The following is a 16,274-nucleotide window of genomic DNA, read 5'->3' as shown; positions in this document are numbered from 1 at the left end:
AGCCAAGAAAGTGGTCTACGACTTTATGACTCTCTATCATCTGATTGATAGAGTCGAAAAGTGGTAGACCACTTTCTTGGCTGACCGTACAATAACACTTTTTACTAACCATTTAAATCATATTTTTTAAATGGACAATGGCAAAATTAGGTACCCAGATTATGAGTTGGTAAACACAATGTGAAATAGATATTGTAATTAAATAAAACATTTGGCAACCTAATTTAGGGTCATTAGGGTTTAGTGGCCGGCAGTGAGGTGCGAACGCCTCATGACATCAGACCCGCAAAAAATACAATAAAGGAGTAAAAAATAGATCGCGGGCGTCGATTAGCTGACCACGGTTCGCGGGACAGGCAGAGGATCCCACCATCGAAATGTTAGAAAAATATAGTCAAAATGTTTATATAATATCGTCGGGTCACAAGCAAAAATCACTAAGTATTATCAAAAAATTAAAGTAACAATGCACTTTTTATTACACTTGTAACACGGTTTATTGTCCAATAATTTCAATGGTGTTAGTTAGTGACTTTTGCTTGTCACCCGACGATATGTACCTATAGGGGCCCACTTATTACCAGTTAGCCGGACGATATCAGCCTGTCAGTTTTCGGAGCTGTCAAATTTTGCATTAAACTGACAGGCTGATGTCGTCCGGCGGACTGGTAATCAATGGGCCCCCCTTTAAACGCAAAATTTGAAAGCTCCGAAACAGACAGGCTGATATCGTCTGACGAACTGGTAATCTGTGGGCCCTTTAAGTAGCAAATGTTTGAAAGTCGAAGTGATATATCTTTTTCTAGATAAAATTAACTAGGTCCTAAAGTCAGTCCTTGTGTGACCCGAATTACGAGTAAACCCTTGGGGGTCAGTGGAATATGTAGGATTTTTTATCGAGACCTAATGTAGATGTTGTTACGGGGGTAGTCGTGTCCGAAATTGTAATTTTACAAAGTATTTTTGTACAAACAATTTACCTAAGATAATACTTAAAGTAGAAAAGATAGTGTGCGAGGTGGTCGTTTACCGTATTTAATTACCGCGGGGTCCCTGCCAATCTGAAGTTAACAATTTGTAGCGGTGATTCACATCACCAGGGGTCTGCAACCATTTGAAGCGAAACTTTCAATTTACTTATTTAAACTACAAATAATCCCAATTGACCCTTACCATGAAGCCTTAATTATTTCCTTGCAATTTTCTGTGCTAAAGTCTATTATACCGGCACCACGCTATAAATATTATTACAACAAGGGTGATTATACCTCGATAAATACCTAATGAGTTATTCTTGATTAATTGGGTAAATGAATTTTCTTGCCGATCACTTGATCAATGCGTTGAGTTTTTTTATTCTACTTTTAAAAAATTAAGAGATAAATATATTCCTTATAAGGTCCTAAACATGGGTACTTTTCCTCCATGGTTTTCAGCTTCTTTAAAAAAAGTTATCAAAGAAAAAAGTAAGTATTTGAAAAAATTCAAAATTTATGGTAACAAGTCTGATTATATTTCTTATTGTATTTTAAGAGACCGTGTTAAAAGAATAGAACGGGAATGTTATTTGACATATATTAGTCGTGTTGAAAGCAATATTGCTCGGAATCCAAAGCAGTTTTGGACCTATATTAAATCGCGTAGTAATTCTCATGGTATACCAAGTTCTTTAAAGTATGGTGATAGAGTGATTTCGAATGGTGCAGATATATGTAATGCATTTTCTGACTATTTTTATACAACTTTTTCTGCTCCTACCAATAGCTCAGATGTATTGTCTTACAATGGTAACTGGAACTCACCAACCGATATATTTAAGATTGAAGTTGATCCGGATTTCATCCTTCGTTTGCTTCTTACCCTTGACCCTTCTAAATCTGCAGGTCCTGATGAGCTTCCGGCTCAGTTCTTAATGAATTGTGCTAAAGGTCTATTGAAGCCTATAGAACTGTTGTTTAAACGGTCACTTAGTGAGTGTGTTGTTCCTAATGTATGGAAATCTGCGTTTATTACTCCTGTCTACAAAAAAGGGTCTCGGATAGAAATCGTTAATTACAGACCTGTGTCTAAATTATGTATTTTAGCTAAAGTGTTTGAAAAATTAGTATATGTTCAAGTTTATGATGCTATTAAACATTCTTTTAATCATAGTCAGCATGGTTTTATGCAGCGAAAATCTACGGTGTCCAACCTGGTGCTACTAAATGATTTTATTACAGGGGCAATGGATAAAGGTAATCAGGTAGATGTCATTTATACAGACTATAGTAAAGCCTTCGATCGTATTGATCATAAGTTGCTTATTGTGAAACTCCAACGCTTAGGGATAAATGGTGACCTGTTGAGGTGGTTCTCATCATATATTAATAACCGATCTCAAGCTGTTGTTATAAGTAATTATGTTTCTAGTTGGGTTAATGTCCCGAGTGGTGTCCCACAAGGATCTTTGCTCGGTCCTTTGCTTTTCAATATTTTCATTGATGATATCTCTGTATGCTTTAAGTTTTCTAGGTTGCTTTGTTTCGCAGATGATATGAAAATTATTGCTCAGATTAAATCAGTCCAAGATGTTGCTCTATTACAAGCCGATCTCGATCGTCTTGGTATGTACTGTAGAGAAAATAAGTTGGATCTTAACCCATCTAAATGTCATGTAGTTACTTTCTCACGTCAGAAATCACCGATCACTTCTGTTTATGCTATACATAATCAATATTTATTAAGAGTATCTTTTCTAAGAGATCTGGGCGTAATACACGATTCCAAATTACTATTTGACGCTCACATTGATAGCATTGTGAAGAGCGCTACTAAGTCTCTTGGGTTCATAATGCGCAGTTGTTCCGATTTTACACAGGCAAAAACTTTCAAGATCCTATATTGTTCATTTGTAAGAAGCAAACTCGAGTATGCTTCCCAGATATGGAACCCCTGTTACAACGTTTATATAGATAGGATCGAGCGGATTCAGCGAAAATTCATAAAGTTTCTCTGCTATAAATTACGTACCCCATATAACTCATCTAATTATATTAGCGTGTGCAAAAAACACCATTTGTTACCTTTGTCACAGCGACGTGAAATTGCTGACATTATATATTTCTTGAAAATTACGAATGGCACCATTGACTGTCCTGATCTTCTAGGTAGTATTATGTTCAACACTCCTAATAGAGTTAAAAGGTATTATCCCCCTATTTCTGTTCCCTTTGCATCCTCGAATTACAGACGTAACAGTTTCCTTATTCGTGCGGGTAGAACACTTAACAGTCTGTCAAGAGAGCATGATATTGATGTGTTTAATATAAATACGCAGTCTATACGACGTATTTTAACGCTTAAATTCTTTGAGTGAGCTTGACCTTTCTATCTTGTCTGTAATGATTTTTGTCCTCAATAGTTTTTATTCTTAATTTATGTATGTACTTGCTTAGTCTACGCAGAATTGTAAACTATATATACTTACTTAGCGAAGTTATCTTCTATGTAATTTCTATCTGTGAAAACCTATAATTGGCCTTCGATTTTTATACATAGTGCTAATATGTTTCATGTGCTGTTGGTTTTCCAATAAATAAATAATAAATAAATAATATATACCTACTAAAGCTAAAATATCTCAAATGAGCTCTGTAGCTTTTTGTAAACAGCGATACCTACCTATGGGTCGTATCGGATGTCTTGTATGGGTCGTGTTATAATAATAACAATTCAGAGCAAACTGTGCATGATATAAAAAATATATAAAATAAAATATATATTGAATAGAATGCGTTGCGTAAGTTATTTATAATTATAAGATTTCCATAGCATAAATCTTTGCTTTGGGACTTATTAATACGTTTATATAGGTAGTTTGGGCCCATTTATGAAGTAAGTAGGTGCTAAAATGGAAAAAGAAGTTTTAAATAGGTAACAGATTTGTTGAACCTGAAGCATGATCTGTGCCGAAGCTATTGTTATAGTTTTTGTAGAATTAATATTAAATACTGTATTAGGTATACCTACGTTGGTATTATGTAAAATCCGTCTAGCTTGCAGCTAATTAGCTGCAAAGTTTGCAAAGCTACAAGCCGGTGCAAAGTTTTAAACTGGTGGATAGCACAAAGTGTGGAAGTGGTATAAACGCCATATTTTCATAAAAATTTGACATGAATAATGACGTAGCCACACTTTGTCATTGCAAATGCCATGCAGAGTTAGCTTGGTCCGACTCGATACTATTAATTTTTAATTAAATCTGACATTCGAACAGTTGTCGACTCCTGCATCATGCCTGACGAATCAAAGCCTTTGTGTACCGTATCATTTTTGTTGTGGTCCCGCTCGCCGCTACACAACTTTGCGCCTAAGAGGCCTAATGACAGACGAACAAATGCAGGGGTGCGTCGAATAATGCAGTATGATCGCGGAAGTATTTCTCTTGTTCGGCGGTTTTGTGCTCAAATGGACTGTACAAGCTCAGTTTGGAAGTAAGTGGAACAACTTTTAATAAAAAAAATGTTTTTTTTTTTGTTTAATTTATTAGAAATACGTATTTTGTGTAGAACAATTAAGTGACGTGATTTTTAGGAAAATATTAAATTTTATATACGCACGAAGGTGTAATGGAAAACACTGAAACTGAAACACGATAATTTCTTGATTAATGTCCAATAAGTTTTTTTTTTTTACACTTACTGATTTATTGTAAAATAAGTGTTATAAAATGAATACAAAACTAAAATTAAGTACAACTAAAAACTAAAGCTACAAATTAAAAATATTTATCAAAACTTTGCGCCCTTGGTAAGGTGCCCATCACGCAGGCAGCGTTCCCGCGCTGGATTGCTATGGCCAATCTTTGCGCGAGAAAGCTGCCCGCGCGAGGGTCATCTGTGGCCTGCCTTAGGCGTTTGCTGAGCTCCTTGTGGAGCCCCCGAGCCCCCCTACCCCACGGACCTAGTGTCTCGACGCCGAAGGCTACAAATTCGTAGTGTGCGCCGAGACAACTATATTTATTAACCTTGGAACGTTCTCGGACGTCAGCCGCCGCCCCGGCCTGTTTACTGGTGGCTGAAATGTAGGACGCCGCCAGCGTATCTGCGCAGGTGGCGTCCCACACCAGCGCGCGGCCCAACCGCCAGGGGATCAACGACATCCCGTCGGGGCGCTTGCCGTCATCCCTTGCGATCTGGGGCTCCAGAGCCGCAGGGACGTCGGCGCTGACGAGCGCTCTCCTCAGGATGTCGTTGAGCGCGGCATGACGGGATAGGCGGCCGGCGCCCGAGGAGCAGGCGAGTCCGTGGTGGCCAAGGCGATTAACAGGGGCCCCACAAGAGGCGCAGCTATGGTCTACACATACATCGGCCCCGACCCGGAGTCCGATGGCAATTCTTAGTGAGTTTGGCTCGATGAATGTGCCGGTGTGGGGTGATGGGTAGGCGTGTAGCCATTGTCCGGACTCTGGTCTGGACACAGCTAAGAGCCTTGCGCGGTCCCTTCCCGACGAACTGTCAACTAGGGATTTCATGACGGCGGTGCAGGCCAAGTTGTCCCAGGTCCTTTGCCTCTCGGGTCTAGGTGGCACATCTCGCAGTTTGGCTAGCCAGGCATTCCTGGCCTCATCCAACCACGCGATCTCGCAGTTTGTTGTTTTAAGGATTTTACCTGCGAGATCAGACGTGCTATGGATTGAGGACAAGAATGCCGGCAGAGCAACTCTCGATATTTTGCGTGTTCCTAAACCGCCAAACCTAATGGGCAAAGAAGCCTGGGTCCAAGCTGGTTCGTTAAAACGGACATTCAAAATCGATTCCAGTTGTGACTTTAGGAGACTATCGATAGGTTGGACTAAATTAGCGACTTTCCAGATAGGGCAGCAACGGAGCAAGTACGTAAATTTGGGAACCAACAAACAAAACTTTAAAATAAATAAGGCTGAATGGCTACTAATTTTGATTAAGCGGTCTGAATTAACACGAAATTTAGAAATAGATTTGGCCAAAACAGACGGAATAGCTTCATCGAAAATGGGGGAACCGAGAAGGTGGAGATTATCTTTTGATAAGATTTTAATGTTTGGGGCTAAACTTGAAAAACTTTGAAGTACCTGGGATGCTAAAGAAGGTTCTAAGTTTTCGGAAATGTACAATTCACATTTGTCGAAGTTAAGTTTCAGGCCGATCTCGCAAAATTTCTGTATAACTAGGGATAAGTCTGCCAGGACCTATTGTGAGTCTCCGCCGATGGTGTCGTCGTCCAGGTACCAAACATTCAGTTTGGACGTGAGACTATGGATAGCTGAATTGATGGCCAGACCGAATATGGCGGGGCCCAGAGGATCGCCCTGCTGGCAACCCACGGCAGAGAGAATTTCGTTACCCTTGTGAACTAATTTGGACGGACTATGATAACATTGGAGTAAAAGGTTATAAATTTCAGGTACATGAATTTTGATTACACTAAGTAGGGTATCTCTGTTGACAGAGTTGAAGGCGTTTTTGACATCTATTTTTAAGAGAACCTCACATGAGTCTGTTTGGACAAATGTGCGTACGGCATGGACTGCGGCCTCACAGCCCCCGCGAGTGCCGAAACCAACCTGCACAGGCTCGAAGAGTTTTTGTAGTTTAGCTCGAGTATGTCGCACGCACACTTTGGCTGCTAACCGCCGGAATGTGGAACCAACAGCAATTGGGCGCACGCCACCGTCCTTCTTTGAAAGGGCTATGAGGTTGGCTCCATAAATAACGGCAGTCACGTCTTGGCAGACATCCCCTAGAAGCATAAGATTTATCAGTCTGGTAATACTATCAGTTAGCAACTCGCCAGCTATTCAAGTGCAGTGACTAGTGAGGTCTAGTAGATGTTGGGCGGATATACCATCTAAGCCTGAAGCCGACCCTTTTGTGAAGGATGCAAGAGCCGACATTACATCTTCCGGTGAGGCGTGCAGACAAGCTGAAGGATCTGAGGGAGTGTCGGCAAAGATAGGGGTGGAAGGGCCTACAGGGTGCTTAGCCTGCAATGCAGCCACTGATTCTGGGGTGTCTGGTGCGAGTGTGTCATTTGAGAAAAGGAGCCGCGCCGCTCCTTTTAGGTCGCCGTCATGAACTTTGTCTTCCACTTTTTTGCATAATCATAATCATAATTATTGTTACTTCGATCCCGGGGTGACCGAGTGGTTGGAGGCAGGTTAGGCGCAAGAATATTATTTTTAATTTTCTGAGTGAGGCTAATTTTGTCGTTATTGTCAGAAACATATAAAATTTTAAACGAAAAGGTTAAAAGGTCACGCCAGGAATCTAAGTTATTGTCTTTCAAACAGTTGTTTACCACGTGGTATGCGCTTTATTAAGGGCGTTGACAGTTTAAGTTTGCCGAGAAGAGTTTGGAGTGGGATTTCTGGCTGAGGTGGTGATGTAGATGAGCAGTGGGTGTTTTGGGGACTCAGAGCGGGTGGGGCGGGGTACACGCGAACATGGTGAATGCGAGACTGATGTATGTGTAGGCCTTTTGTTGTTGAGAAAGTATTTTTACATACGCAGCATTCCATTGCTGGTTAGTGTTGGGCTGCTGTTAGTTGACAGATGATTAAAAGCTAAATAAAAATACTTAAAATACTTACTCTAAAAACAATAACTAACGTTAACTTTAGATCACTTCTTAAATATAAAATAATAATAAATTAGTAATAGAAATCACTTCAAAAGTCAAAACATGACACAATAGTAGACGTTGTCAGGGGAGCGCAGCCCCGGTGCGCGTTTCAACCTTCTTTCTTGAGATTTCAGCACGGCGGACGCTGCGTTGTTTGCACATTCAACGAAGGTACAATTTAGTAGGTGGAAGGTAGATACCTTACTATACATATATTATTATACTCTTTGTAGATACCTAAAGTATCTTCTTAGGTATCTATAATGCGTTGCCATGGATTCGTTTGGATTTTATTCCGATTGCGAAGAAAATATTTATAACTTCAGAGGCTCGAATAGGAGGAGCTTTCTTTATATTATATCGAGGTAGATATGGGGGCTTCAGCACAAATCGTCGCAAAACTGGTGATATTTCCCATGATTTATATAATAAAATAAAATTTTCCTAAAAAATTGCGACTTGACAGTCCATGTCAGTTTTTCTTTTTTTTGAAAAAAGTTTAGTTTGTTGTTCCAATTTTTCTAATCATGTGGTTTTTATTAATTCAAACTGGATAACGGATGCAATTGCAATTTCAGAGAATAACATACCTACCTATATTCAAATAAATGACTGGTAACGTAGAGCCAACATCTTTATACAGATTTAGTGCATAATTATTATCCTTCGTATTTTCTCGGAAACGTACGAATGAGTCTTGCTAAAGTACCTATATCATGAAAAATACGAACATTTCCGAGAAAATACGAACGAAAACCATTAATATGCACTACATAAGATTACGTCACTATATACGTCCCGATTTGTTTAAAATGAGATCTGAATTCTTCTCAAGCCAGAGAACTCAATATCAGAATCTTCTACACCAACCTCGATGCAACTTAGATATATATAAGAAGAATGCGTACAATATGTGCATAGTTCTTTACAACAACTTGCCCAACAGTATAAAGCTACTAAACGCTATGGAATATAAGAAAAAAATAACTCGTTTTTTGTTAGAGCACTGTTTCTATAGCGTGAAGGAATATTTAGAATATAATTTGCATGAAAGTATTTAATATAAACTATTTTTATTATTAACTAATTAATTACTATGACATTTAATATTTGAATTTCAATCGGTTACAATATTTAGTAGTAATTAGTAAATATATAAAAATATTTTTTTTTGGAAAATTTGCATGTCGTTGTGTGCGACTGAATACTGTACATACCACATAACAAAACATCACCTTGTATTCTAGAATAAGTATTCTTGCAAATAAAAAATCTTTATCTTTTATCTTTATCATATGTACTGTATACAAAGTGGTCCTTCGAGCCGGACAGCACATTATGAATTACACTGCTTCAACGCTGTTTATTACGATATTTTACTTTTGACTCAATTGTAGAATTCAATGTGTGTAATATTAAACTATAACTCTACAATACATGCACATATGAGTAGGTAATAGACATGTGCGCCGCGCCGCCGCGCCGCCGCCGCCGACGTTTTTTCCACGCCGCCGCCGCCGATAAATTTGACCGGCGTATAATCGGCGTGGACAATTTTGATACATATCGTGTCTTATTGCATGTTGCGCAGTGAGTAGATAGTGTCAGAGGGATAATTTAAATATCCTTATGTTTTTTCGCTTATTATTTTCTAGTGAAACAAATTAGCATCTTAATTTTGTCGTTGCGTTGCGAGCTGTTATAACGATTTAGCGTTAATTTAAACAAGATCTAGTTTCTGGATCAAGTCACAGGTTAATTATTTGATATTTTAACGCACAGTTTTTTTATAAACGCATTTGGTTTTACATTAATAGTCTCTTTATTGTCAATTTAATCAGTGAACTAAAGAAAAGAACCTGCCTGCCTGGGGCACTGGAGGCCTTGGTCACTTTTTCTTAGTATATGACATTTATTTCAGTTTATAAAGAAAAGAAAACAGCAGGTTCATATCCTATGGATCACATTTGGTCTGAAATTATTTATTTCAGACCAAATGCGATCCATATTTTGTCAGTAAGATAAACCTGCAATTTTCTTCTTAGAATCTCCTGCCAGCTGTCACCTCGATTATAATTACATACCTATTTTATGATTTTTCGTGTGATGCTGGTGGTGACACGCATATGGGTCATCATATGATATATATGATTTGATTTATTTATCACACTATACAATTTTACTTAAAATGACACAAGATCAATTCTTACCCCCTTATTCATAAACGCGCTACAAACCTCAATGGTGACATCTTTATTCTAGTTAATATACATTTCTGATAAATTTCAGTTCAGTCAGACAAATGTAAAGTAGTTCATCATTATTTCGTAACAAATCATAGGTGGGGTGACAGCGGCTGGGAAAAGTCAATATAGATTTTTTTAAACTAACGACTTAACTTATAATTTATAAAGAAATATTTTTGTGTTTTATTTGTATTACGCTTACAAAATCATTATACTGCCTAAAATGTAGCGTTTTAAAGTGTCCTTTTTATGTTAATACTTAAACATACCGGTGGTAACCGTTAAGTTGGTAAGAAATGGTTGCCAAGTGACATGATGGCATATATATTCGGCAATAATTTAGAAAACACACATAATATGTTTTGGATGGCCTAGTAAATACCCTGAATGCTTTAATGTAGAGTTTATACAGCCGTGTTCTCAGGCAGTATCAAAAATTACGCCACGCCGATTTCACGCCGATCACGCCGCCGCCGCCGGTCAAAAAATCATCGGACGCCGCCGCCGATGATTTTGCCATCGGCACTAAGTGGTTGCCTATCCTAAAACCTAAAGTCCAAATTAGTCCAAAAGCTCCCAAATAATGATTAATTTTTTATATTTTTTTAATGATTTATTTTATTTTTTTATAAATCGTTTCTTAGCGGGATTTTATTTATTTAAAAAAACAATGTAAGTATTTAAGTCTAAGAAGAATATTGCCATTATTAGAAATGATGTTCTTCTAACGAACGCGTTATGGTATTTCGCATTGAGAGAATTCACCTGTATATTATAGTAAATGCATTTTTAATTTAGTTCACTTCAGCCAGTCCTAGATCAAACATTTAGCATTGATGTGATGACAGATCATGCGCGTGCGACCAATAATTTGCACAACACAATACACAGCCTCGATTAGTCGGCGTGGTGAATATGATTATTATCTGTAGCAAGGACGAAATCATATAAGTACATGCAATATTTACACAGGAAAATATACTAATCAGTATCTTAATTTACTTTGTTTATTTTATGTTAGGTAGAGTTAGACCAAGAAAAGTCTGCAACGATAGCATACGCAGTGCAACTGTTATTTATAACACATCTTTTCATAGAAGTTTGACGTTTAAAATAACACTTGCACTGCGTGTGCTATCAAAATCGTTGCAGACTTGTCTTGGTGGAGCTTTACCTCATTATGGTGGGGTAACATAAGGCGAGGTAAACTTTAAGTCAAGTGATCCATCGGTGATGACAAGTAAGTATAACATATACCTAGCCAATGGAAAAGTCTTAAATTAAGGCATTGCCATATGGCAATGCAAATAGTTGTAACAAGTGTAACTAATAGACTAAATAAAAAAATACTCTTACTAACGACACACCAATCCTTAGTTTTGTCACAGAATAAATAATAGGTTTTGTGTAGTTTTGTATCAAAATTTAATTCTACTGTTTGGCAAGATTTACATATATAGGTACCTAACTACGATAGAGATCAAGTGGCTCTACCTACCTTCATTTGGCTCTACTTAGCTTGTAAGTAGAGCCGAATGAAGCTGAAAACCAGTATCACGCAGTAGAGTTATTAATTTTTATATTTAATTTTGCTCACACAACTCGGTAGTCAAAATACTGCTTTGCTAGCAACTACGATATCGGCGGCTCATCAACATTATGTATGACACTATACCATCATGTCCATCATTGCCAGTTCTGTGGAATTGGACAACATTTAACATCGTCCGTCTTGTGTGCAGCATGTGGTGGTGTTATTATTTTTTTGGTATAGAAAAATGTAGGCATCACTTGTGGAAAATAAAAGTTACTAAAAAATTATGCAACTATGTAGGTCTAGTTACATTTACTACGTCTCCTTTCAGGCATATCCATAGGTGTGGGAATGGGAGAAGAAAAAAATAACGACGACAATTTTGATTTTAAGGTAAATGGATAATTTAAGTTTAGGTTAATTCCTTCATAATCACAATGTTATATAATTAGTAAAGTACCTACTTAATAAGAAAAAATGGTTAATTCTGTCTTTTTTCCAGGGACCATGCCCGCAAAACACCACATGCGTGCCTATCAGCATCTGTCCACTGCTGGGAGATCTAATGGACTTCTCCTGCTTTTCATCAGACAAGTTAGTTTTTTTGCCACATCATTTTATGGTTTTTCTTCATTTTAATTAAGAAATTGAGGGCACGTTAAATACTTTAAGGAATGCAGCAGTAATAATACCCAGCATAAATGTAAGCTAATTTGTGTTCGGGGACTTCGGGGATTTTAGGTATCAAAACTGCCAATAGAGTCAGACCACGGCAAGTGTTTATGCCAAGTAGTACGTCAAGTATAGAACTTATAAGTATGCATTCTATCTGTCAAGTTTGTGCAAAGTTAGGGTGGTCAGAGTCAAAACATTATCGGCTAAGTCACATATTGTTATTTTAAATATTGACCTATTCCTCAGATACTTCCACCGTCTGAACGAGCTAACGTGCGGCCAGCTCAACGGAGAGGACTACGTCTGCTGCCCGTCTTGTGATTGTGGCAAAGTGTACCAGGACGGCACGGAGAAGTGCGGGCGAAGTATGGTGCAGGGCGTCGGATATAAGGGGCTAGGGGCACACCCGTGGGTAGCCAGGATTGGCTTCACGCGTAAGTCACTACAACTTTGTGTGCCAGGCTCCTGAAACTCCTTAACACTTTTATACGAAGTGCGCCTCTTGCTGTCCAAATTTTGGATGCGGCTATACAAGGTCGCACCAAAAAGTGCGGGCTCAGCAGTCAAAACGCATCCGTATATAAAGGTTGCCTTATGCCAGAATTAAAATCATTGCAATTTCATCATCATAAGCCTGGTGGCTTCCACTTCGTATATTGTTGTTTTTTTTTTTCAGAGAAAGAAAGTGGCATCGTAAGGTTTGCCTGCAGCGGCTCTATCATATCAAAACGGGTGGTACTCACAGCTGCTCATTGCGCGTTGGCCAAGCCTGAGGGGTACAAACTGTAAGTTTCAACGTCTGTGCCGTCATCTAAGAAACTGAATCATATCGCGAAATAACCTCGTTTCTTGCAAACCAATATAAAAGGCTCCCAAGACAAAATCATTCAACCAAATCACATTATAACGCCTTAGGTATCCATTGGCCAATAGGTTCCTAAGAATTTGTCCATCTTTATGCCTTGTATTCACCTAAGCTCGTGGTCGCTACTCAATAACCTCTCCGCCTTAGCAATGTTTCTATTATTTAGCGACGTGACGTGATCCCCCACAACCCAAGCTATTTCATCCTCGGTCCTATCGTGTTACAAAAATACTTAGGCTACCTCCCGATTTATAGGTCAACAGTGGTTGTTGGCGAGTATGATACATCCCGCAGCCCCGATTGCACTGAGTTCTTCTGCGCGCCGCCCACGCAGGCAATCAAAGTGGAGAACGTGGTCGTGCACCCCGGGTATGAGAAGAAGATCTTCCGACATGACATCGCGCTCATTGTGCTCCAAGAAGACATTAAGTATTCTGGTAAGTGCCACCCCTAGACCACGCTGCGGTTGTCAAAATATCAGATTATTATGCGACTACCGTATCGCATTTATAGTGCTCAAAGACCTGCTCATTTAAAGTTGTTAAGTTCAGTATTCAGCCGAGTGTCAACCCTAAATGGAAAGCCGAGTAGCAAAATTTTACCTATGGAGGGTAGAGGTACCTCTACTCTCCATAATTTTACCTCTACAGTAGCATAAACTAAAAGTCAAAGTGAAGTCTAGTTTGAATAGGGGTTTATTACTGCAATGTTCTGCCGCCAGAGTGCAGCACTAGCGCCTCTAGTAAACCATACATAGAGTAAGTTATACATACCAGTACATACTGTGCCTTAAACTATACTTAAACTGTTTTTTTTGACAAATTTTCACAGACAATAAAATATGACATTGATGCATCAAGGCGGTTTGTTAACAAGGCAGGCCCTACCGGAAAACGCGAAATTTAGTTATCTGCCTCTTTATCGCTCGAATGTGGTAGAGTGATAGAGAGGTTAGATATAACGAAATTTCGATTTTCTTGTTTCGCGGTAGACCCCCAGATTGTGATGGATTGTGGTAGTGGCGCCCACTACGCAAAAAGTTTCGTGTTTTTTTATGCCATGTTCCACAAAAGTATGAAAACTCACAGAAAAATACTTCATGATAAACTATTGAAAACTAAATGACAGTCTGTCAACAAACCTAAAAACACCAAACAATGTAATAACAAGCAACACAAAATTCTAACTTAATTGCAATATTCACAATGAGACAAACAAAAGTGGACAAGCTCGTACATAAATTGAACTTAATTTTAAAAGATGTGAAAGTCATAGTCACAGAACGGGTTCCAAGCATAATAAAGAAAGCCGCAGTGGACGTCGCATTATTTACAGAACAGGGAAGGAGCAATAGAGAAAGAAGGAGAATAGTGCGCAGAACCAGAAGATTTTAAAAGTAATTTTATCCCTGTCGCAGTCGATCTACAGAATGTACAGAGATTACCTCCTCAAAACCTCAAATAAAATATAGTTACTTAAAACTATCATCTGCTGCGTTCTTGTCTGTCAAACTCTCATGTTATATTTAAAAACCTCCGGTAGATCTTTTCAGGCTTTCTAACATAAATAAGTAATTTTATTATAATCTGCAATACAGGAGATTTCTGCTTGTAACTTACACCGTTGTAGCTTAATGGCCTCCTGTCCTAGACGGTAGTGATCTTGCCTACGAAACAGGAGGTCCAGGATTCGAATCCTGGTAATGGCATTTATTTCTGTGTTTACCGTAAATATTTGTTCCCGAGTTATGGATGTTTTCTATGTCAGTATCTAAGTGTTAAATGTATGGCCGTCTAGTATCACCATTGGCACCAATACGAGCCTTATTGAGCTTACTGACTAGGTCGATTTGTTTGTATAAGATTGTCCATATAATACCTATTTATTTATTTCCCTAAATAAGTATTACCTTATGTGTATGTGTATTACCTATCATCGCAGCATTGTTAGGTAGGTAGGTACGTGTAGGTCAAATTTATCAGATTAATGATGTAACGAATATTATTGAGAAAACTATTTTCAATGACCCAGTCAATGTCATCGCTAATTACTATTTTATTTATTTCAGTATCTGTAGCGCCGATCTGCTTGAACGACAAGCCGGAAGTCGTAATAAATGAGCGCGCTTTGCTGGTCGGATGGGGCAAATTATCTGGACAGAACAACTTGGTAAGCAATTCTAAACTTTACTGCTTGATAATACAGTTGAATTTACTTATGATAATCATGAGTTAAGCGATTATCTATGATGGACATTGATTTAAATTCAACGACCTTATGTGTCGTTTTGGACGTGGTCGTGTCAGACGCGCAAAAAGTGTAGTGACATGTTATTGTGAATGTAGGTAACTAATTGGATGCAATCATCATTCATTAAATAAAGCATTGTAGTCAGTAGGTCTTTAAATCTTTTCTTGTTCCGTAAAAATCTTCGTACTTTTGTGACTTTTATGTCAACCATGTCTACTTACGCCGAAACTTCTGTATTTGGGGGTCTGAATATGTACATACGTTGCAAGCCAAATAGTGCGTCCTACCCACCCACCAACGCCCCACCTCCCCACCCACCCACGTCCCCGCGTACCCACGTCCTACCTCTAAACATTTTTATTTTTCATCTACGTTTAGGTGACTCGGCAGCAGCAGCTCGAAGTCCCTATGGTCTCCTTGTCGATGTGTGAGCGCGTCTTCGGAGACTCAGTCCCCATCCAAGAAGGTGAACTGTGCGCCGGCGGCGAAGAGGGCAGAGACGCCTGCTCTGGCTTTGGAGGGGCGCCGCTCTTGCTCAGCCGAGATGGACAATATTACCAGGTATGAAAATCCCGCTGTTTCCATTTTCGTGAGCGTATCCTTGGAGGCTTCTACGTCTCTGTCTACGAAAGTCTACTGCGATGGGGGAAAATGAGGCAGAGCCTACTCTGGTTTTGGAGGGGTGCCGCTCTTGCTCATTATCAGATTTTAGTGTTGCATTTCTGAGCATTACATTAAAAATTACTTATTCGGTTTTCAGGTGGGCATAGTGTCGTTCGGGTCAGAAAACTGCGGGAGCGAGGGCGTTCCCAGCGTCTACACGAACATCGCGCACTACCACAAATGGATCATCGACAATTCGCCTTCCTAATCCATGTTATGCAATAAGTACAACAGAATCATTAACAATACCTACTGAGGATCAGTAACAAAATAAAAAACATTAACACCAGAGCTAGCATTTGTGATAAAACATTATAATTGTACTTTCCTTTCATCATTTGGGTATTTTGTTGCATTAGGTAGAAAAAGGAATACGAAGACTCGTAAAGTAGTGGGTAAT

The 16,274-nt window shown here is 38.9% G+C and overlaps 1 protein-coding gene across 2 annotated transcripts in view; it reads left to right on the top strand.

Annotated features, from left to right (window-relative positions):
- The first annotated feature begins 4,301 nt into the window (after positions 1–4,301).
- The window catches only part of LOC134797138 (chymotrypsin-like protease CTRL-1), a 30,392-nt gene continuing 18,419 nt past the window's right edge, over positions 4,302–16,274 (top strand). Inside the window, exons 1-9 of one of the 2 annotated variants that reach the window (XM_063769384.1) lie at positions 4,302–4,472; positions 11,753–11,814; positions 11,924–12,015; positions 12,343–12,530; positions 12,773–12,881; positions 13,217–13,398; positions 15,030–15,130; positions 15,590–15,772; positions 15,972–16,136. In XM_063769384.1, coding sequence (XP_063625454.1) covers positions 4,403–4,472; positions 11,753–11,814; positions 11,924–12,015; positions 12,343–12,530; positions 12,773–12,881; positions 13,217–13,398; positions 15,030–15,130; positions 15,590–15,772; positions 15,972–16,082 — 1,098 coding nt within the window. In that variant the 5' untranslated portion in view covers positions 4,302–4,402 and the 3' untranslated portion in view covers positions 16,083–16,136. Of the gene's footprint in view, positions 4,473–11,561; positions 11,668–11,752; positions 11,815–11,923; positions 12,016–12,342; positions 12,531–12,772; positions 12,882–13,216; positions 13,399–15,029; positions 15,131–15,589; positions 15,773–15,971; positions 16,137–16,274 lie in introns of those variants that run through there. The other variant, XM_063769383.1, reaches the window with a different exon arrangement.

This window comes from Cydia splendana, chromosome 14 (genome assembly GCF_910591565.1).
Source record: "Cydia splendana chromosome 14, ilCydSple1.2, whole genome shotgun sequence".
Taxonomy (NCBI): domain Eukaryota; kingdom Metazoa; phylum Arthropoda; class Insecta; order Lepidoptera; family Tortricidae; genus Cydia; species Cydia splendana.
Note: the sequence above shows the minus strand (reverse complement) of the source record. Positions and strands in the feature narration are given on the sequence as shown.